The sequence below is a fragment of the Cebus imitator genome, unplaced genomic scaffold, assembly GCF_001604975.1.
Source record: "Cebus imitator isolate Cc_AM_T3 unplaced genomic scaffold, Cebus_imitator-1.0 Scaffold455, whole genome shotgun sequence".
Taxonomy (NCBI): Eukaryota; Metazoa; Chordata; class Mammalia; order Primates; family Cebidae; genus Cebus; species Cebus imitator.
In genome coordinates, this window is record NW_016107770.1 from 1,671,891 (window position 1) to 1,695,903 (window position 24,013).

The 24,013-nt window shown below is 38.6% G+C and overlaps 1 protein-coding gene across 1 annotated transcript in view; it reads left to right on the plus strand.

The window, feature by feature from the left end:
* Positions 1-24,013, plus strand: part of ANOS1 (anosmin 1) — a 193,621-nt gene that overhangs the window by 15,660 nt on the left and 153,948 nt on the right. Inside the window, exon 2 of the mRNA XM_017511848.2 lies at positions 16,258-16,305. Coding sequence (XP_017367337.1) covers positions 16,258-16,305 — 48 coding nt within the window. The remainder of the gene's footprint in view (positions 1-16,257; positions 16,306-24,013) is intronic.

Consider the following 24,013-nt stretch of genomic DNA (forward strand, 5'->3'; position numbering starts at 1 on the left):
ACCACAAAAGGACAGGGTTATGCTGACAAGTTTTCATCTTCTGAATAAATGAGGCCGTGTAGACCTTAACTCTGTTCAGTTTCTCACTCCTAAACGAAAACCTCACTTTCCTTGTGTCTTTAGCAACCCTGTTTGTGAAGACGTGTGGTGGCATGTGAGCTCATCGTATAAGTAGATGGATGGTTTTACCCATGAGCAGACTCATGCAAACTTAGTTATGCCACATCTTCTTCTTTAAAATCATATTACCATTATTTCTGTTGGTGAGTTGGTCCTAAGGTCTCCTGTTTTGGGGACTTCTTTGCAAGTAAACTTCTTTTCCTTTCTGAAGACTGTTGTCTCTGCCCTCTCTCTCAGACCATCAACTGCCCTTTGCCTCCATTTCACAATTGTGCTGCTTCATTCAGTTGTCCTGGGATGCCATGCAATTTACTCAGAACAGAGCCTCATAGTCGGCTCTACAGATGCGCTGACTCATCAAGATGAGTTAGGCCTAGAGGGAGTGCCTGGTGCTGACAATCCTGGGATTCAAAAAGGAATAGTGTGGTGCACGCCTATAGCCCCAGCCACTTGAGAGGCTGAGGAGCTCTAGTCTAGCCTGGGCAACATAGTGAGACCCCATCTCTACAAAAGATAAAATAAAATGAATAGTGTGTAATCATAGATCCCCGGTGCTCCACGGTCTGGTCTAAGAGACCTCTCCCACCCCCAAAAAAAGAAATTTAAAAACTTAATTTTTTAATGTAAGAGACTCCAGTTTGAAAATCTAGATCAATTGGTAGAGCATGACATGCAGATCTCTCGTGTGTGCTTTTGTTACTTAAAGATTTCCTATTCTGGACGGCAATCATGGCTCATGCCTGTCATCCCAATGCTTTGGGAATCTGAGATAGGAGGATCACTTGAGGTTGGGAATTCGGGACCAGCCTGGGCATCAAAATGAGACCCCATCACTACAAAGAAAAAAAAAATTAACCAGGCGTGATGGTGCATACCTCTAGTCCTTGCTACTTGGAAGTCTGAGGCAGAAGAATCACTTGAGCCCAGGATGTTGAGGCTACAGTGAGCCATGATTGAGCCACTACACTCCAGCCTAGGTGACAAAGAGACCCTGTCCCTTAAAAAAAGAGAAAGATTTTCCATTTCCATATGATGCATATGATAAGATGAAGTAGAATTTTAAATTGAAATTTGAAATCCTGGATAAATATTGTGTAAGGAAAAAAAGTCATTTAATTCCAAGTCATCTATTTTATTGGGAAAACATACCTGAGTTTTCAGACATGCTTCTAATTCTTCAATGAACACATTTTTCTTGGAATGAGCTTTATTTTTTTTTTTTTTTTGCAAAGTAAAGTTTTTTTCTTGGGTTTATTGCTCTTTTCGCCTGCCTCACATTTAATTAATCATGTTTTCTCAAGTGGTCCCTCATTAAAACACACTGTCTTTTGAAGTTTATATTAAAATAACCCAAAATCATGATTAATGGGTTAGAATATAAGTCAGGGCATAATAGACTATGAGGTGCTCTATTTTAGTTTGATGAATTATTCTGCACTCTTTAATGAATAACATAAATTAGCATAATGAAAAAGCATATATCACAAGAAAACAGTGTGACAAAAATCTGACATTTAGTAAAGTTAATTAGAAGGGGGAAAACACATATTTTTAGTCAGTTATTTTACCTTCTTGGGTGTTGCCTACTACAAATAAAGCTCAACTAAGTCCTGCATCTCCCAGTTTACATGTATATAGCAAGATAGAGGTTTTGCTCTATCATTAAAATAACTTCTAGGATTTACCAGGCATATTCCAAAATGTGTTGCTAAAATATTCAATAGGGAAGCACATAGAAATAATAGTTTTTTTCTCTGGGGCATCATATGTTTTTTTCAGTTAGATTTTTTTTTTAATGGTTGTAGTGATAATAGCAATAGTTCCCAGCTCACGTTATCCGGAAGTATATCCTCTCTAGCTACTCTTAATGCATGTGAGTAATTAGCTTGATAACTTAACATTAATCCTTAACCTCTGCTGGTCAACATGCCAGATTCTAGGCAGTAATGCGCCTTGTGGGAATTACTTATTATGCATAACATATTGCACCTGTCAAGCCTTGCAGCTGCCAAGCATCTATTTTGAAAAATAATAGGGTGATTTGAGAGTGCCTTTAAAGTCTGCTTTGTGCTTTTGCCACACTGTCATCCCCAGCAAGAAATTAGATGTTTCTACAGTTGTTCTGTATGAAAATGGCCAGAGACTGAGATGAGGCCAAGACGCAGAGGCCAGAGAGGTGTAGACCGCCCTGAATGTTGTACCTTGAGTCTCAGCCTTGCAGAAAAAAGAAACCAGCACATGCAAAGATCAATTTACAACTTTACAAAGAGGGTTGTTCTTTTATAATGACTAGAATCATATAAGAGACCTGTAAGAGCTGAGTGATGGTCTCAGTCGTTTATTTGGGACGCTTGGAAGAGAGAGAAGAAAGAGAGACGTTTGTATTGTATTTCATAAAGTCACATAAAACAAGGGAAGATACGTTGTACAAAAGTTAGAGTAAGCATCTCAGGCTTTCATGGTGGTCAGCCACATTTAGAAGACTTGTAAAACACCTCACTGCTCTCCAACCTCAGGAGTTTCAATTCTACAAGTGTGAGGTGAATCACCAGAATTTGCATGTTTTAAAAGCTTCCAGGTGAGGCTGATATCACTGGTTGCAGTACCACACTTTGAAAGCCACTGCGTTGGAGTTAGTCATGCTGTCAGGCTTCTCTCCAGTGCCTTTCTATGCTTTATAAGAGGTGCCAAGTTCTAGCACTGAAACTGTCCAGTCTCCATCCCCGAGCTTGGACATTCTTTTAGACAGCCCTTTTTGATTCAGATTAGGTACAATTGATGAAGTGTGAGCTTACTAATTAGAAGTCAGTGGTGCTGTCCTCAGCAGAAGCATCATTGTAGGCTCGCTTATTATCAGTAGACTCATTTGTCAAATAAGAGGGCTGGAGTCACTGTCTGGCTGCCATCTCTTTTGAAACATGAATTTTGATTCCAACTTGTTGATAGATGAAGAGGTCATTGTCAATTCCTCTGAACATATGTGTTCAGGGAGAGAGAATGGGTCTCCTGGGATAGAATGGGTCATTAGTAATCAAGGTCCGGGCATGAAACAAAGGTCAGGAACATAAAGCTGAAGGTCTCAGCAGAGGCTGCAACATTTTAAGAGTAGATTGGTTACACCTGGGGAGAATTGTGTGCTTGGCCAAATCACCTCATTATGACTGCGTGGTTCTTCCATGCTTATTCAAGCAATCCATTTTCACCAAAACTGGACTACTTGATTCTAAACAGTTTACATTATGGATTAAAAATACCTTCTTATGATGCACCCACATGCTATCAGATTGAAGTACTTTATTATTATTTTTTTTTATTTTATTTTTTTTGAGAAGGAGTTTCGCTCTTGTTACCCAGGCTGGAGTGCAATGGCACCATCTCGGCTCACCGCAACCTCCGCCTCCTGGGTTCAAGCAATTCTCCTGCCTCAGCCTCCCGAGTAGCTGGGACTACAGGCGTGCACCACCATGCCCAGCTAATTTTTGTATTTTTAGTAGAGACGGGGTTTCACCATGTTGACCAGGATGGTCTCGATCTCTTGACCTCGTGATCCACCCGCCTCAGCCTCCCAAAGTGCTGGGATTACAGGCTTGAGCCACCGCGCCCGGCCAGATTGAAGTACTTTATGAAAGGAAAAACCATTGTCAGCGAGATGGACAGATGGGTTGTTACGAAACACCATGTTCTGACATTTTCTGGGAGGTGGCAAGGAGGCCAAAGTGAAGAAATCAACATTGATAGTGACTTGAAGCAAATTGAAAAAAAAAAAAATACATGAACATATTAAGGCAGAGATTATTAAGTGAGGTGCAGGGTGAAGTGTGACTGAAACAATGTGGTATTTGTCCCATGGCTTTAATTTATTTTAGTCACTTTTATGGTTTGAATAATGCACCTCTAAATCCATATGTTGATGTCCTAATCCCCAGTACCTCAGAAAGTGGCCTTATTTGGAAATAACGTCATTGGAGGTGTGATTAGTTAAGATGAGTCATTCTGGAGAAGGGTGTGACCCTAATTCAATACGAGTGGTATCCTTATAGAAAGGGGAAATTTTATCACAGACATGCAGAAATGTGAGGACACGGATGTGAAGGTTGGAATGCTGCCACGAGTCAAGGAACTACCAGAAGGTCAAAGAAAGTCATGGAGTCAATCTTCCCCAATGGCCTTGACAGTATTGGATTTTCATGTTCTCCCAAGTGGGGTTTTGATATGCAAATCTAATTTAGTGTAACCCTGCATTAAACAACTGTATAGATTCTATGCTTTACATGGATATTGTGCCTTTGCAAACACTTGAAACAACCATACAATGTGGAAATTAATTAGGCTGCTCTTATTTAAAAACAATTGGAAACCATTTTCTTTATTGTTGTATCAAAACTTACTGAGGGATTTTAGAATTCTGACTTCTCCATGGCTAACTGAATGATTAATTGGGATTAAACAACCTCTACGTGGGACCCCAGCTCTGTCTGAGACATTCTTCTACATTATTGAAAGTCACTCCTTGTGTGCAAAGTGGTCACATCAGTGAACTTGGCATCTTGCCAGCTAGACTACAGCCTTGACCTTGGATGGTCACAGGTGGTCTTCATAGACATATCTGTGATTATCTTATAAAGACATCATTCATCTCATTTGAGAAAAGAAGACATTAATTTCTCTGAGAGCTTACTACCATGATTGATGAGTAGTGAGATAAAGCCTTTAAGTAAGGTATGTTTAGTATTAAAATATTACTTTTGTTTGAATCACTAATATTTTGGCTTTTTTTAGCCTTCATGAGCCACAATTCACTCATCTACAAAGAGAGACTGTTGAACTTGAATTGCTATTAATTTGCAATTCTCAAGATGTAGAATTTTTCTCTGATTCATGTGTTGCCACTGTCGCCAATGGCTTTCACATGTTATTCAAATGCATGACAATGACTAACCTGATGATTTGGGACAGCCTTAGGCGTGGTAATTTTGAAATTACCATTGGACACTACGATTCCTCTTCAGCATGGTAATTTTGAGGTTTATTGGACACTTAGATTCCTCCTCAAACCCCATTCTTTACTTTTCCTGTCTCCTCAGATGTTAGTGGAAATTCTGTTTCCCACTGCATGCTCATTTCCATGATGTGGTTTGTGTCATCATCTAGGTCCTACCCTTGAGTATTATGGAATTCAGTAATGTGTGTGTGATCTTCCTTTTTCACACTCAGGCATGATGGATGGTCCTTGCGTTATGTTTTTCTCTTCTTTGATGTTTTCCTTTGGCATGGTAAATGTTTTAGAGTTACTAGATGAATTAGTTAATTAGAGAATAAAATATAAGCAGGCAGAAAATCTGAAAGTTGATCACATGCAGCTCCTCACCCCTTTGCTCTTGAACAGCTTTGAGAGATTTCGCTAGGAATTCAGGATGGAAAACTTAGCGTGGCAGGGTAACATGTTACAGGGACACTGTAACCTCTTTCCCTTGGAAAGTTCCCTGTATTATGAGACAATGACATGTCATTAACAAGTTACATTTGTCTTGTTTTCACCAAAAAGATGGATTGAATGGCCCTCAAAGATCTTCTCTGAGTTGTAATGATATGGTATCATCTGAGTCAGAATGCTACAGTTTACAAACATTTTCAGTGGGTATTTGGAATCACAAGTTGGGTCTCTTCTTATCCTGGTTGTGTTTAGAGAACAGGCTTGGTCAGATTCAAGTAGACCTTACACTTTGACAGAAACCAAAATGCCCATTGATCAAAATACTTTGCACAGAAGGAGTGCTGGTGAGATAGAAGTTCTCAGCGCTCTGGAGTCCTATGTAGCTTATGTATTAACTGTAAAGTCAGAATTTCAAAAGCCCTCAATAAATTTATAAGATAACAAGAATAATGGTTTTCAATCATTTGTGTATAAGAGCAGCTATTGCACACTACCTTCCCAAGATGGTCAAGGTTGAATCCTGATGTAGCTAAGAAATGTCACAAGTCATGGTGTTAGTAGCTGTCTATGCAACTTTAGTTTCTGCTAAAGTTTTTCTTGATGAATTTTCAGTTATATGTATTTATACAACATTCTGTATTAAGAACACAACAGCTATGACAGTTAAGGAAATAAAAGACCCAAGATGACTTCAAAACACTTTTAGTTATTACATATCACCTAAAGTGCACTATAGCCACTTGTAAATTCACATCTTGTTATGCTCTTTGCAGATAACCATGGTGAAGAGTGTCCCTGGAGGTGAGGGTTACAGTGAGCTGTGATCTCACCACTGCACTCCAGCCTGGGTAACAGAGTGACACCCTGTCTTGAAAAAAAAATGTAACTGGGAGTCATGTAAATTTATTTAATATTGTTTTCTCTCTGTGTTGGTCTTGCATAATTTTCTTCTTTGATGATGATTTTCCTTCTTCACAAGAACTTTGAATGAGATTGACATTTGGTTTTTTAAAGACATTTCTTTTCCTTTTTGTGGCTGAATAATGCTCCACTATGTATATGTACTACCTTTTCTTTTTTTTTAAATTATACTTTAAGTTCTGGGATACATGTTCAGAATGTGCAGGTTTGTTACATAGGTATACACGTGCCATGGTGGTTTGCTGCACCCATCAACCTGTCATCTACATTATGTATTTGCCCTAATGTTCTCTCTCCCCTAGCCCCCCACTCCCCCACAGGCCCTCGTGGGTGATGTTCCTTTCCCTGTGTCTATGTATCCTCATTGTTCAACTCCTACTTATGAGTGAGAACATGCAGTGTTTGGTTTTCTGTTCGTGTGTTAGTTTGCTGAGAACAGTGGTTTCCAGCTTCATCCATGTCCCTACAGAGGACATGAACTCATCCTTTTTAATGGCTACATAGTATTCCATGGTGTATATGTGCCACATTTTCTTTATCCAATCTATCACTGATGGGCATATGGGTTGGTTCCAAGTCTTTGCTATTGTGAATAGTGCTGTAATATGTAAACATGTGTGTATGTTTACACATGTAAGCACACAGGTATATGTTTACACATGTAAACATGTGTGTTTCACCATGTAAACATGTGTGTATTTATACATGTAAACATATATGTGTATGTGTATGTGTCTTTATAGTAGAATGATTTATAATCCTTTGGAAATATACCCAGTAATGGGATTGCTGGATCAAATGGTATTTCTGGTTCTAGGTTCTTGAGGAATAACCACACTGTCTTCCACAATGGTTGAACTAATTTACACTCCCACCAACGGTGTAAAAGTGTTCCTATTTCTCTGCATCCTCTCCAGTGAGATGGTATCTCACTATTGTTTTGATTTGCATTTCTCTAATGACCAGTGATGTTGAGCTTTTTTTCATATGTTTGTTGGCCACATAAATGTCTTCTTTTGGCAAGTGTCTGTTCATATCCCTCACCCACTTTTTGATGTTTTTTTTTTCTTGTAAATTTGTTTAAGTTCCTTGTAGATTCTGGATATTAGCCCTTTGTCAGATGGATAGATTGCAAAACATTTTTCCCATTCTGTAGGTTGCCTCTTTACTCTGATGATACTTTCTTAGACATTTCTATTGTTCCTTTCAACTCTTTGGCACTCAGCTTCACACTTAAGTTGTTTTAAAAAGAACAGGTGGAAAATAACTGCTGGTTACATTGAAAGAACAATATGTTCTTCTTGGATGAATATACTTGGAGGACACAATTCTATCAGTTTCAGGAAAAGTATCTCAACCTGGAATGAAGTTATGATGCACCCTCAGGGTTTCAGGACCTGTCTTCCCTCCCCATCCCAGCAGACACCAACATCTGAAAATGCTCAAGTTATTCAAATAAAATGGTGTGGTATTTGCATATAACCTGCAAATATCCTCCCATATATTTTAAATCATCTGTACCTTATAACACCTAATACTATGTAAATACTATGTAAATGGCTGCTACACTGTATTGTTTAGGGAATGATGAGAAGAAGAAAAGTCTGGCATTTGCTGTTCTATACATTTCCTTTAGATGACTTTATCTACACCCTATAAAATGATAATTGGTATTTTTCTTTCTTTCTTTCTTTCTTTCTTTCTTTCTTTCTTTCTTTCTTTCTTTCTTTCTCTCTCTCTCTCTCTCTCTCTCTTTCTCTTTCTTTCTTTCTTTCTTTCTTTCTTTCTTTCTTTCTTTCTTTCTTTCTTTTCTTTTCTTTCTTTCTTTCTTTCTTTTTTTGAAATGGAATCTTGCCCTGTCATCTGGGCTGGAGTGCAATGGTGCAATCTCGGCTTATTGCAACCTCCACCTCCCAGGTTCACATGATTCTACTGCCTCACCCTCCCAAGAAGCTGGTATTACAGGTGCATGCCACCACACCCAGCTAATTTTTTGTATTTTTAATAGAGATGGGGTTTCACTATATTGGCCAGACTGGTCTCAAACTCCTGACCTTGTGGTCCGCCTGCCTCGGCCTCCCAAAGTACTGGGATTACAGGTGTGAGCCACCACGCCTGGCCTTTATTTCTTAAATAATATGTATTTGATCCCAAATGCAAGTGTTTGTTCAGTTTTGGATGTTATCATGCCAAATTTCTTGGACATTGACATCATAGGAAACAAAATAATGAACCTACTTCCTAAAAGCTCCATCCAGAGAAAATGAAACATTTCATCAGCTCAATCTATTTATATCATTATTTCTAGCTCCTCAGGACCTAATAACTAAAGCTTAAATTCCATCGTATAACCTTGTACTCCATTCATTTATTTCTTTAATCAATACCATTTATGAAGACTATTTACTCTGTGGTAGGCACACTGCTATGTGCCAGAGAGCCAATGGCAAGCATGTGCTAGGGATAAACACTACTACCGAAGCTTCTGCAGGCTGGAGGGCAGAAGATCATTAAATTAAAACAACACACATAATTTACACTTGTCCACTGTGTGATAGAATGCCTGGGAGGAGAAGTGCAGGATGTTATAAGAGCAAGCAACAGAGAGAGAGCTATAGTAGTCTGGGTATAGGGGTCAGAGAAGGCTTCCTGGGAAAAGTGGCATTTTCTTTGAAGACAGGACAGTGTGGGAAGGCTGGATGTCTGGAGGCAGGTGTATTTCTATATGGTCAAAATTTGTTTCCTATAGAATTCCATTAAATGTGAAATATTTGTAGAATACAGAGAGACTTTTTCTAGGTTAATGAAAAGACTACTGAGGATATTTTATAAGATTTGAAAGAAATATTACTTATGAACAACAAATATATAAAGAAAGCCCTCCCCCTTAACCTTTTAAATAGACTTTTTATTTTTTAGAGCAGTTTTAGGTCCACAGCAATTGAGCGGAAGGTACACAGCATATCCACATACTCGCTTTCCCCACAATCCACAGCCTTTCCCATTACCAACATCCCCTACCAGAGTGGGACATTTGTGACAATGGATGAACCTATACTGACACATCATCATCACCAGGGTCCGCAGTTTGCATACGCTTCACTCTTGGTGTTGTATGTTCTGTGGATTTGGACAAATATGTAATCACTTGTATCCATAGTTTTATCTATTGCTTTGAAATAACTTACCAAAAACTTGGACACAAAATTGTCCATTAAGGGTCACAGCTAATGTCAAAGCATTGATTGGTAAAGTTAAGGTCTATGGTGGGTTTTCTGACTTGCATCTATTTCAAATGTTCAGTTCCATTGTTAGACACTAGTTTGGTGTGTATTTTGGAAACTGCAGACTGATTAGTTCTTTAGCTGTTCCATGCCAACACCTGGCTGTGTTGAAGGAAATATGTGGGATCTATTCCTAACTCTGTTTTCTCTTTTCATATGGTTGTATCTAGAGAACTAGTTTTCATTTATCTTTATTCTTCCCATGTGGGTTGTCTTTGCGTGAATGACGTGTTTTCTTTACTTGAAGCTTTTGAAGAATTATCTTTCTTTAAGGAAAATTCAAAAGGGTAGAAATGAAAAGACTTTGAAAATGTCATTGAAATAATGGCTGGGTGCAGTTGATTGAACTTATATAAACTCTTTGAAAGTTGGATTGACTAGCATTCATGTTTGATCTAGTTAAACCAATAAAATACAGGATGTAATCTTTATTTAATTACAAAAGTCCCACTGTCTAATCCTGCCTGAAGGTTACAATGATGGTTCTAGAGGCAAACGTGTTTCTAGCCTAATGTACTTTGACTCTTTATCTTTGTTGGCTTTAAGCCAGAACAAGACTTAATTGCAAATACTGTATTTTATTTTATTGTCAAGTGGCTTAACTGGTGAAGGCTATTGTAATCGGATGAAGAACTTTCCCTGGGGCAGAGTGTTGAAATGTACTGGATTCTTGTATTTTTTCATTGCTCTTCTGCTCAAAGAGCACCATATGTAAGCAACATAGGTGGATTGTGATGGGGTAACACCTGGCCTAAACAAAGTGGCCAGCATTAATCTGGGGTTTATTGGCATCCCTTATGCTAGTGGGCAGGGTTCTTAGAAGTTCTTAGTAGAGATAAATAGCATAGCACACGATGATTGATACAGGCAAAAGCACAGAACAGCTGCAAAACCTTGCCATGGGAGTGATTATTTAAGAAAAAAACCAGGAAACCCAAAATCCAAAAAGGAACTAGAGATGCATTTTGAGGGAAAATATATATGTGAATGCGTGGATGAGTGCATCTGTGTGTGTGCATGCATATAAAATTTCCTTGTGGAAAAACTTCACAAATAAATGCAAAAGATGAATGAGGTGCTAGAGAATTTTTACAGTAGACAAATAATCATTGAGTCTAAGTGGTACTAATAGTTGCTAAAATTGATTTTTAGAATGGTGAACAATTCACATTAGATATGGTAAAAGAGACTATCAACGGTAAAGGAAAACAAATGGCCAGTCAGGAAATTAAAGCAAAAATACTAATACCATTGCCTACTCATCCTGTTGGCAAATGTTGAAAAATTGCTTCCACCCAAGGAAAAAACAGAATGGAAAAGCATCCCCTTTTTTACTGCAAATTTTATTTGTATTTTAGTATTTGCTAAAATAGTGTATCTTAGAATTTTCAATGCTAAATACTTTTGAGTCTCACTAATAAGACTGAATCAGTTAGTCTAGGGTGAGTATTATCTGTTGTGAGCTGGGAGATATTAAATCTAGGATTACTCCCCAACTGCTAAAGACAATACTAATGGCAAATGACAACAAAATCATATCGATAATAACAAAGGATTTTTTAAAAATCCTGTTCCAAACATTTTGATAAATACTTTACATGGATTATCTTTTTAATCATCCCAAGCAGCCTATGACATGCTATCTTCTCTAATTTTAAAAAATCATTCTAATCATAATCGTTTATGCATGCTTGCCATTGCCCCAAATATTTCCTTGTAATGACAGAGGTTTTCATTTTATGATTAGTAGAAAATTTTGCTTGAAATGAAAATGCATTAATTCCCGATTCAAAATAGGCTCTGTGGCTATTGGTTTCCTTCTCATTTTGATGGGTGTGTATAAGCGAATGGTATGGGGAGCATTGAATTCCTGGAAAGAAGGAGAGTTGGTGTGGGGCAGGGCAGGAAGGTTTACATTTGGGAAGGGGAGGTTGGGCAGCTGAAGACAATCTCTGCTGCATCCTTTGTGCTTTTGTTGTTGAAGTTTGGCCATTCAACCCACAGTCAAAGGGAACAAAAGAAAGCTACTCAAGGGTATATTAGTTTGTTCACATGCTGCTAATAAAGACATACCTGAGACTGAGTAATTTATAAAGAGAAAGAGGTTTAATGGATTCACAGTTTCACATGGCTAAGGAGGCCTCACAATCATCGTGGAAGGTAAAGGAGGAGCAAAGGCACATCTTACATGGTGGCAGGCAAGAGAGCGTGTGCAGAACTGCCTTTTATAAAACCATCAGATCTTATGAGACTGTCACGAGAATAATATGGGAAAAACCTGCCCGCATGATTCAATTACCTCTCACAAGGTCCCTCCCACCTCACGTGGGAACTGTGGGAGCTACAATTCAAGATTAGATTTGGGTGGGGACACAGCCAAACCATATCAAGTTATGTCCTACACAGGGCTTCTCAACACTCTAAGGCTCTATTTTTGTTTTAATTAACTCTCTGATTATTGCTAAATAAAAAAAAATATTTCCTGAGATAAAATCTTCTATAATCAAAATCCTACCATCTACTTTCTATTTACCTGATCACCCCTCCTCTTCTTTGCTCCACCCCATCCATCTAAACTGCTGCTTCCTCAACATATGGTATTTGGGACTGTTGGACCAATCTTCATCTCTCCTTTCAAGGTTATAAATATGGAAATTCCTTCAAAATTGAGTGTGCATCTTGCTCCTTTCTTCACCTGTGGCTTTACCTGTTATGTTGCTTACCATTGAAGTTAATTGCTGGCTTTGTCACTCTACATATGTTACTTGGTTTTCCTGACTACAGGTTTCTTAACTGTAAAAGGAATAAATGAGGCTTATGTCATTTTGAATGATTACGTGGGGTGAGTATTAAAACATCAAGGCACATGTCTGCCACATAGATTTGGCCACTATAATAATAATAATAATAATAATAGTCAAAGCTGTATTGCCACTTTAGTCATATTTTGTCAACCTGTTAACAACAGTTGCTGTGCCTACTTTTGGAACCCCAGGCAACAGTTGCCATGCCCACTTTTGGAATCCCAGTCACCCTTGCCTGGCCTCAGAAATATGCTTTCTCTATGAGGACCAAGAGCTTCCCTCCCTTGCTAACATGATACAGACAGGAAAAGAGAACACATGGAGTTCTGTCCCCAGGAATCAGTCTAGTTGAAGAACCAAGACACAGACAAAATAAAGTGTATCATTCAGCAGGAGAGGGTGTGATAAAACTCCAAAGAGGAATACAGCAAGTGCAGAGATAGCTGAGGGTCCCCTGATCTCATCCAGAGATAAGGTCCTGCCCATCTGCCTAGGAAAAAAAAAATCTGGAAAAGAAGGAAGTCTCACCTGTGCCCATGTTGAGGTTTGTAGACTAAGGAACAGGACCCCGCTGACCTGTCTAAAGGAGGCTCAAAGCCTTCAAACCAAGATAGTGCTGAAAAAGACCTTCAGGAACTGGCTTTGACCCCGTGTCCAAGGTCTGAGCCTATCCACTTCAGCCCTGAGTCTCTTTAGAAGGTGCCTCATTGCTTCCCATCACAGGGTGAGGAGGAGCCTGGAACACTCAGGTTGAATCCAGGATGTGCTCAGACAGGTGTGGTCCTTGGAAGTCCTGGCTGGAGCCAACTCTGCAGAAGGGAAGCAGGGGAAACTAACTATGAAACTCCTCTAGCATACAGCCCTAATATTTACTTCTAAGCCTTAACTCCCAATAATTCCTACACATACTTAGGATTTTAGCCAATCTCGTATGCACCTACACACCAGGCAACATGCTGAGGCTGGCTGTCAGTGTAGGAGCTTCTCCAAAGCTGCCCTGCCCCAGCCTCCAGCTTCTGCATGCTCAATGCCTGGCCCCTGCTTTTTGCAGTTGTCACCCTATTTATGACCATGCCCTAGTCAGCCTGGCCCCTCAGTGAACTTTTAGCTTGTAACCAAGCCAATGGCTCCCTTTATAAAACCTCAGTTTTATAAAAGGGTGTGTTATGCCCTCTTTATACGCTTTCTCCTAACACCTCATTTTCCAGTAATTAAACCACGCCCACTATTTGTCCAGCATTGGCCTCTGCCCAATCTAATTATTTCCCTGATGTAATCCCTGCCAAAAATCATACTGAACTTCACTCTAGGCTGTTTGTATGCGTCTCTAGCTTCAGTCCTTGCTTGTCTTGTTGGGGGACATGGATGTTGACAGAGAGATGAGGGCCCAGGTGTGAATGAACGGAACTCAGTAGGTGGTGTGTAAGTTCATAGGAGATTGGCTAAAATCCTAAGAATGTGTAGGAATTATTGCAAGTTAAGGCTGAGAAGGAGTAAAAAGTAGGACTATATGCTAGAGGGGTTTCATAGTTAAAGCATTCATAAGGGACTGAGATATTTTAAGATAATAATCTTCACATTGAAGAAGAAGATTGCCAATCCTATACAGCTGAGATTTATTTAGTGGTTTTGGGGATCCTATAATTAAGCTATTATTGGAAAGGGGCATATTCAGATATATTATTGGCAGTAGATGTACAAAATGTGGTATAGCCATATAGCTGCATCTGACAGTCAAAAAGGATGCAGCACTAATATATACTACAAAGTACATGAAGCAAGATTGATGTAGCATTTAGCATCAAGAAGCCAGACACATATTGTATGATTACATTTATAGAAAATGTCCAAAATAGGCAAATACATAAAGACAGAAAGTAGATTAGTGTTTGCCAGGGTAAGGCAGATAGTGGGGAAGACAGAATGGGAGTGACTACAAATAGATCCATGTTTCTTTTTGGGTTGATGAAAATGTTCTACAATTAGATAGTGGTGATGGTTGCATAGCTTTCTGAATATAGTCAAAGCCATTGAATTGTACAGTTTAAATGACTGAATTTTGTGAATTGTATCTCAATAAATTTGTTATAAAAGTATTTTCTAAAAGATATATTTTTGGTTCAGTTTTCCTTTTTCATAACTTCAAACACATGTCATCTTGCTGTATCCATACTGATATTCTTCATATTAAAAGTTTAGATGTCCAAACATAGGAAACAAGTGATTTTGTCTCATCTCTACCTTGAACTTCAGAGAACTAGAGTTAATGACATCTTAGCCATCAGGTGATAGTTTCTGCTAGCTTTGCCAGCTCTTCCAGCCTGGCATAACCTGAGTTAAAAGCTCCCCAACCAGAGAAAAAAAAACATAACCAATGTCTTAGTTATGTGGAATATAGAAATTCTAATGTTCAGGATAATAAATCATAGTCTCTTTTTTTTTTTTTTGAGACAGAGTTCTGCTTTTGTTGCCCAGGCTGGAGTGTAATGGTACAATCTTGGCTCGCTGCAACCCCCACCTCCCAGGTTCAAGCAGTTCTGTCTCAGCCTCCCTGGTAGCTGGGATTGCAGGCATGTGCCACCATACCCACCTAATTTTATATTTTTTTAGTAGAGATGAGGTTTCACCATATTGGCTGGGCTGGTCTCAAACTCCTGACCTCAGGTGATCCACCTGCCTCAGCCTCCTAAAGTACTGGGATTACAGGTGTGAGCCACTGTGCCCAGCCCCAAATATTTGTTATCTATTGAGTGTATCTATTGTTTCACTTAGTTATTCCAGTGGCTTGATGCTTGAGATATTGCTGCTGTTAGGCTTGCTTTACAGATGGATAAACTGAGACATGGGGATGTTAAGTTTCTTGTCTGTGATCATATGTTTGGTGAAAGAGTAATAGAAGGCTTTTCACGTGGCAACTGATGTGGTTTGGATTTGTGTGCCGGCCCAAATCTTATGTCGAATTGGAAGGATGGGCCTGGTGAGAGGTAATTGGATCATGGGGGTGGATGTCCTCCTCGCTGTTCTCATGATAATGTGTGAATTATCTCTCTCTCTCTCTCCCTCTCCTGCTCTGCCATGGTAAGATGTGCTTGCTTCGCCTTTGCCTTTCACCATGATTGTAAGTTTCCTGAGCCTCCCCAGCTGTACTTTGTTTTAGGCCTATAATACTGTGAGTCAATGAAACCTCTTTTCTTCAAAAGTTACCCAGTTTCAGGTAGTTCTTTATATCAGTGTAAGAACAGACTAATACAGCCTCTTTCTTCCAATCCTAAACTCTTATTCCTATAAATTGGTTGAGATCAAAATCACCTACAATGCTTAAGTTGTAAATTTCCCATAACTGCTGACTATGGGCAGAAAGTCTATAATGTTCATTTTCCTGCGTCAGTGCTCAACACACCATCAAAGTTGCCTCAAACCCTTTTTCATTTCAGACAGCTTGGAATCCTTAGTATTTTATATGTCTTCGTTTACATCATGAAATCAACAACAAAATGAAACTTACATTACAAACACATTTTCTATCATTGGAAGGGAAGGACATCAGATTTTACAAGATTGGGCATTTGTTAAAATGCAAATATTCAAAAATTATATGTATAAATTATAATTTCAAGTTATAAATCTGTGTATGTGTAGCTTTCTATTAGAAGAGTATATAATGGGTAAGTATTCTTTCTTTTTCTTTTTACAGAACAATGGTTCCCTGGTTTGGTGCCAGAATCACAAGCAATGTTCTAAGGTACGTTTCCTATACGTGTATGAATGCTGCAAAACACTTTTAATTTTGGAATAATGATGGATTCACAGGAAGTTGCAAAGGCAGCTCAGAGAAATAATGTATGCCCAGTTTTCACCAATGGTTACACTTTAAGTAATTATAAACAATATCAAAATCACAAAATTTACATGTGTGGAATGCATGTATTTAATTTTGTGAGATTTTTATCACGTGTAAGATTTGACCTGCGTAGCTACCACTGCCATCAAGATACAGGTATCAATGGTTCTATATATTACTTTATTTTATATTTTGTTTGTAATTTTCTATTAAAAAACATTAAGAGAAAATGCCCTCTGGTTAGACCAGAGAGGATTTAATGTATTCTGTTTACACTTATGTTATTTTGCATGTATTTTGGTTTCTTTGTAGGAATTGCTGGTTAAATAATTTGATTTTTTTCATTAAACAGTCCCTTTTCCATTTTTGAGCATTATTTACTACACACTAAAGTACTATACACTTTATTATGTTACTCATTTATATGTTTGATATAATACAATTCTTACCTCAATCCCAATACACCAAAATCTTTGTTTTTTAAATATATATGTGATGATACTCTAGCTCCAGTCTGAAGTAGGTTTTGTAATCAGATTATGTAGATGAGTAAAGTTTACAAAGTAGCTAAAAACATTGGAGCAACTTTGGGATAAAAATAGTGTTTGATAAAATTTATTTTATGAATATTACATTTAGTCCTAAAACAGGAATACACCTTTATTTTACAAATAACAATTAATCTAAGGAATATATAATAATTTTGAAATAGCATATTTATGAAAATGATTATTTTGTGAAAGTTCTTTCAAATACATACAATAAATGATTATAGAATAGTATTTCTAAATCAAAAACTTTGTTCTAATGATGCATTTCCACAATTATGCTCATTTAATACACGCGATTGTTACTTTAAACTAGAACAGAGTTACTACGTGAATGTGAAATAATTTGGTGAAGATAATCTTTGCTTATCTCCGACTGTCTAGATCTTAGACAGGAATGAAATGCCTGGTTACAGTCCACTTACTCATTTTATGTAATGTCTTGAGCATTTGCTCTGTCCAGACATTTTCTAGTATTGATTATATTAATTGGTCTTCAACTGGAATTTTAGATAACTTTTTCATGCCATCATTGCAGATAAAGCACGTAATGCTATGAGGTTGATTAAATTTCATAAGCATTCTTTTTGTCCAGTTTTGTATTAATTGTGTATTATAGGAATGATAATTTGTTGCACTGGTAATCATTCTTATTTAAGCACTCATTTTTTCCCATATCCCATCAAGAAATTATCTTTTGCAGACTTACAAGGCATTTGACTGGAACAGGTTTATTAGAATTACTTTAAAATTATTGCAATGAAAGAAATTTGTATACTAGGGATCATAGATGGTTAAAGCATATTTTGCAAATGATTAATTATGGCTGCCATGAGAGACTTTGAATTTCACAAGAAAGCAATCCTTTTTGTCAGAAAGCAAGAATGAATCAATAAGTCACAATTAAGCTCAACTGAAACCCTGGAATATATTACAGTTACAAAGCTGACAGAAATTTAAGGGTTGTCTTTAACTTGAGATCCTTGGGAATCGTTGGGAATGAATCTTGCTTATTAATCAAAGTTTGTCTCCTTTGGATGTTATCACAACTGGATACCTGTGCAAATAATTACAATTTGCATTTCTTTTGGGATTCATGAAGTATTAGGTGAGCTTTTTCTCTCAATACTTAGGTTAAACAAGGTTACTGGTAATCTGTAGTCACTCTATTTTACAGATGGGGAAATTCAGGCATGTACATATTGATAATAGTTCTGTAATCACTCAAACAAGTAGAGGCATATAGATCCTTGTCTTCTACATTGTGTTTCTTATAGGCCAACAACTCTAGAAACAGTTTGTACAAATATAGGGAGAGAAAAGTCAGAAAACTCAGAAAAGTCAGAAGCAGTGTTAACGATACAATTTTCTGATGATATATTTTAAAAGATTAGGTTTGCATAACATTTTCTAGAAGCCACACACTTTTTAATCACTTCTGGTGACCATCTGCAAAGCCTGTCTGTCACCTCCTTCAGACCCCCTGTGGAAGAGATCTCATTTAATCATTCTTCCCACCTCCAAACTGCTATTCTCTCTGTCTGGGATGAATCCAAGAACATCCTGATGGGTCTCCTAGCTTCCACTCTGACCCCAATCATATTTCCTCGTGGCTGCTGGAAAGACCCTTCAAAAACATAAAAGTGGCATCACACTGCTGTCTACCTTAAACCTAATGATGCGTTTCCATCTCACTCAGACTAAAATCCAAAGCCTTATCCTTATTCTCTCTGGCTCTCTCTTGTCTGTCTGTACGCTGTCCCCAGCTTTGTTGTCTGTTTTTAAAACGGTGCCTTGTTCTGTTACCCAGGCTGGAGTGCAGTGGTGCAATCGTGGATCATTGCAACCTCTGCCTCCTGGGTTTAAGCAATTCTCCTGCCTCAGCCTCCCAAGTAGCTGGGATTACAGGTGCCTGCCACAATCCCCGGCTAATTTTTCTATTTTTTAGTAGAGACAGGGTTTCACCATATTGGCCAGACTGGTTTCAAACTCTTGACCTTAAGTGATCTACCCACCTCAGCCTCCCAAAGTGCTAGGATTACAGGTGTGAGCCTCCATGCCTGCGGCCTTTGTTCCCAACTTAATTACCTTATACTCTTTTTCCAGCAGTGGATGGCTGCTTTTTCCATCCACTCAGAATGTTCCTTCCCCAGCTCACTCACTGTCTTCAGGTCTCAGCACAAAAGCCACTTTCTTAGCCATGCCTTCCCAGGTCACCCTCCAACATACTTAAAAGCTTTATTGTCCATACAATGCCCAATGGATGTGATATTATGGAGTTATTCCTGTATCTGCTTAGAATCGGTCTAAACACTTAAGGCACATAACATTTCAAGAAGGTTATTCTCTGCAAGCCTGGCTGCTCGAACTGCCTGCCATAACCTGAAACTGGTTTTATCTGTAGCTACTGAAATAAGCTGTTGCAACTCTAAGACTAATTTTCCCTACTGCTGTCATTCACCAATCAGAACTTACCAGCTCCCCAAAATTTTATTCGTGCCAATAAACTTTCTTTCAAAACAACACATAACATCTCTTCTTTTTATATAATCTCCAACCTTCTCTTTGTTCTTTGTACACATCAAAGACCACCTGGTCTGTGTGTATGCCTTGAGTTGAAAATCTTGCTTCCTAAAGAAAACATTTGAAATGTAGAGATTCCTCTCTGTGCTTCATCATTTCAAGAGTATGCTGGGTTCGACATAATGGAATCAGCACTATGAGCTCAAGGGTCTTTAGACCCTGCACCACTCAACCTTAGAGAATACAGGAGAGTACCTTACTGTCCAGCACAGGTCAAGGCCACTGGTTCTCAACTGAGGGCAGTTTGCTCCCCGAGGAACAATTGGCAATGACTGGAAATATTTTTGATTGTCACAGTTGGGAGTGAGGAGTTACTGGCATCTAGTGGGTCAAGGCCAGGGATGCTAATAAAGAACCTATACAGCACAGAAAAGGCCTCCCACAGCAAAAATTATCTGGCTCCAAATATTAGTAATGCTGAGATTGACAAACCCTGGCCTACACATTTACGGAGTTATAAAAGAAATTAAAAACATAACCCTCAGCAGTTTTATTTTATTATATGAAAGAAAATAAATGTAGTTTTCCAAGCACAAAGTATTTGCCAAACACCTTTTTAGGGGCTCATTATATCTAGGAATTCTGATTGTCATCATGCACTCTCTAACACTGGTGAGAGAGGTTGCTCTTTGCCTCCTAATCTGGTTTCTCCTCTTTGCTAATTGAAAGCTCGTTCCTCACCTTAGCACATTGTCACTTTGGGTTAAACATCTACATTTCCCCAAGCTCCTTTGCTTCTACATGTGGTTAGTAACTAATTTCATCCCCAAGTGGAATCATTGTGAAGAAATTTCAGAATGCCTCCTTTAAAGGGAACTGATTTAGCTAGAAAATGCACTCATTTGTTCTCTTCCCCTTGCTCTTCCCTGCTTCTTAGAGGGCATACCAATGGCAGGGGCCCCAGCAGCTGTCTTGGGCCATGAGGTACTTTTGAGGATGGAATCCAGGCTGAAAATTACTGACAAGAAAGTTAGAAGGAACCCAGCTTTTGGATACTGTGGAGCCCCATACCAGCCTTTCACATGAAGAGGAAATACCTTTCTATCTTGCTTAAATTACTATTATTTTACATTTTTTTATTCTATGAAGATGGAATTGTGTGTGGGTGAACTTAATCTTGGCTTCATCTTGGATTGACCACCTTCATGAAAAGGTGGGTGACTTTCTTACAAAGTCACTTGACTAGTAAGTACCAGTAAATCCCCTACACAGGATTTGAACTGAGTTCCGGTGCAATTAAAAGCCAGTGATTTTCTCATTGTATACCCCACACATAAGAAGTATTGTAGAAGAACTTCTTAAAAGTTATGAAAGATCTCTTGCTCACTTAAGTGGTTGATTCTCTTGATGCGCTAGGTTTTTTTCTTGAGACACCCTTATAGCTACTGTGAATAGTATAACTTCCTGGCAAAACTGTGGCCCAATTCTAGCAAATGAACCGTATTTTCTCTTTCTTGCATTTATGTTCCTGTTGTCTGGTGGGAAGTCAGAAAGATACAGCCTAAAGATGGCCCACTCTTCTGATTATGTTTCATTTAGGGATACATAGTAGATTCCCAGAGAAATAGATTCCTTAGAAATTTCCCCATTAAGGTGATTTTTATTGTTTATGTTGAGAGAACATTTAACCCATAAGAATGTGGTTTGCCCTTGGCCACTCCAAAATAAATGATTTGCAAAATTAACATCTAAACACAATTTCAGTCTTGGATGATTAAGGACAAACCATTTATTTATTTAGTTAGTTAGTTAGTTAGTCTCGCTCTGTGTGCCAGGCTGAAGTGTAATGGCACGATCTCGTCTCACTGCAACCTCCGCCTCCCAGGTTCAAGCAGTTCTTGCACCTTAGCCTCCTGGGTAGCTGGGTTTACAGGCACCCGCCACCATACCCACTAATTTTTATATTTTAGTAGAGATGGGGTTTTGCCATGTTGGCCAGGCTGGTCTCAAACTCCTGGCCTCAAGTGATCTGCCCACCTTGTCCTCCCAAAATGCTGGGATTACAGGCGTAAGCCACCATGCCCTGCCAAGCCTTTTAAAATATATCAAATCTATCTTAAAATGATGCCTTTACAATAACTTATTTTTAGCACTTCAATTTTAGTAGTAAGTAAATAATAAGATCACCTATTTCTTTTTTTGAGACGGGGTTTTTTTGCTCTTGTTGCCCAGGCTGGAGTGCGGTGGCATGATTTCAGCTCACTGCAATCTCCACTTCTTGGGTTCAAGCAATTCTCCTGCCTCAGCCTCCCAAGTAATTGGGATTACAGGCATGTGCCACCACGCCTGGCTAATTTTTGTAGTTTTAGTAGAGACAGGGTTTCACCATGTTGGCTAGGCTGGTCTCGAACTCCTGGCCTCATGATCCTCCTGCCTCGGCCTCCCAAAGTGCTGGGATTACAGGCATGAGCCACCATGCCTGCCTAGATCACCTATTTCTAATCAAGAAAGTAAATAAATATGTTTGACCTAAAAATAATGTATTTTAAAAATTCTATCTAAATAATCTTTTGGAAATAATTTTTCTCTTAATTTCTATTTTTTTTTTTTTTCAGTCCAAGCCACCCTAAATACTTTTTGGAATGAAATATTACTATAATAATGTAAAACATAAAAACATACTAATAAAACATGATGTATTTCCATTCTAATAATACTTTTAAGTTGGTCCAATCTTAACAATGTACATTATTTTATTTTTTTGAGACGGCGTTTTGCCCTTGTTGCCCAGGCTGGAGTGCAGTGGCACGATCTTGGCTCACTGCAACCTCCGCATCCCAGGCTCAAGTGATTCTCCAGCCTCAGCCTCATGAATAACTGGGATTACAGGTGCCTGCCACCATGCCCAGCTAATTTTTGTATTTTTAATAGAGATGGGGTTTTGCCATGTTGACCAGGCTGACATCGAACTCCGGACCTCAAGTGATTTGCCCACCTTAGCCTCCAAAGTGCTGGGCTTACAGGCATGAGCCACTGCACCCAGCCTATTACTTTAAGAACCTATTTTTTTTAACCTTTCTCTTAAATAACAAATTACTCTATAACAAATATAATGTAAATCAGATCTTTGTTTTCCCATATATTATAATGTTGTGGCTGTTCAGCCCTTTTATTTATGTTTCTAGTTTAACATTTTCTTTAAAAACATTTTATTCACTCATTCCAATGGAGTTTGGTTAATCCCATTTCAATAGATTCTCACTGAGCATCTACTATGTCCTAGGCCCTCCTGATAAAGTGATCCAAAGGGTGAACTTGGTCTTTGCATTAATTTTTTACTTTTTTGGTCACTGAGAAAATTCCCAGCTATTGTTACTTCATCCCTTATTAAAAATTCATGCAATATTCTTTATGATTCCCCAATACTGTACCAATGGGGACATAACCACCTTCTTCCCCTTACTTTGCCCATTAGAGCATTCATGTACCTTTAGAATCCATTTCTGCTTTTTTCTTTGCTAATCTCTCAATTCTAACTCTTTTCCACCATTCTGAGATTCCTCTGTACTCATCCATTAATGGTTAATGTGTGAATGACCCAGTCTCTATCAGGCTCTGCTCATGGTCTCAAGGCTCGACTCTCATGTTCCTAACTTATTTGGTACTTTGGGATGGAAATATTCGATGAAGAAGGAGAAAGCTGTTTGAATGGGCCACAGACACTTGGATCCTAGGACTGACTAAGTTAAGAGTTAGATGGCTCTTCTCAGTAAGGGAACATGTGTGATACAGACCACTGAGATCATTGTTTGCATGAAGGATGGAGAGAAGAATTCTAAAGCTAAAGAGAATATTTAGGACTATCCAGTGCATTTCTTTCATTGTGCACTTCAGGAAGCTGAGGCCTGAAGCAATAATACATCCAGCCAAAGATAGCTTCCAGCTCAGAGGAAAAGCTTATTATTACATTCCATTTTTCATTGTGCGTAATTTCTCTAAAAGCCCACTTAGGAATGGTGTGGAGCATTTGACAGGAGATTTGAATTGACGGACAAGATGCCCTAGTATTTAGTCATAGCACAGAATCAAAATATTGTAATGAGCCATGTTAACATCTGTGTTTCCTTGCCTCTTTTTCTGGTAGAGGAGGACAAATATCCTTCTCTTTACCCATCCTATGTTCATGACTTAAGTCCTTTTAACACAAGATAGATTAACAAGAGATAAACTTGCAAGTTTAGTAAGAGTTACATGCTATGGAAGCCTTCCTAAAGAAATGAAGACTCCAGGCTGGGCGCAGTGGCTCATGCCTGTAATCCCAGCACTTTGGGAGTCTGAGGCAGGTGGATTGCCTGAGGTCAGGAGTTCGAGACTAGCCTGGCTGGCATAGTGAAACCCCATCTCTACTAAAAATACAAAAAATTAGCCAGCGTGGTGGCGCCTGTAATCTATGCTACTCGGGAGACTGAGGCAGGAGAATAGCTTGAACCCAGGAGGCAGAGGTTGCAGTGAGCTCAGATTGTGCCATTGCATTCCAG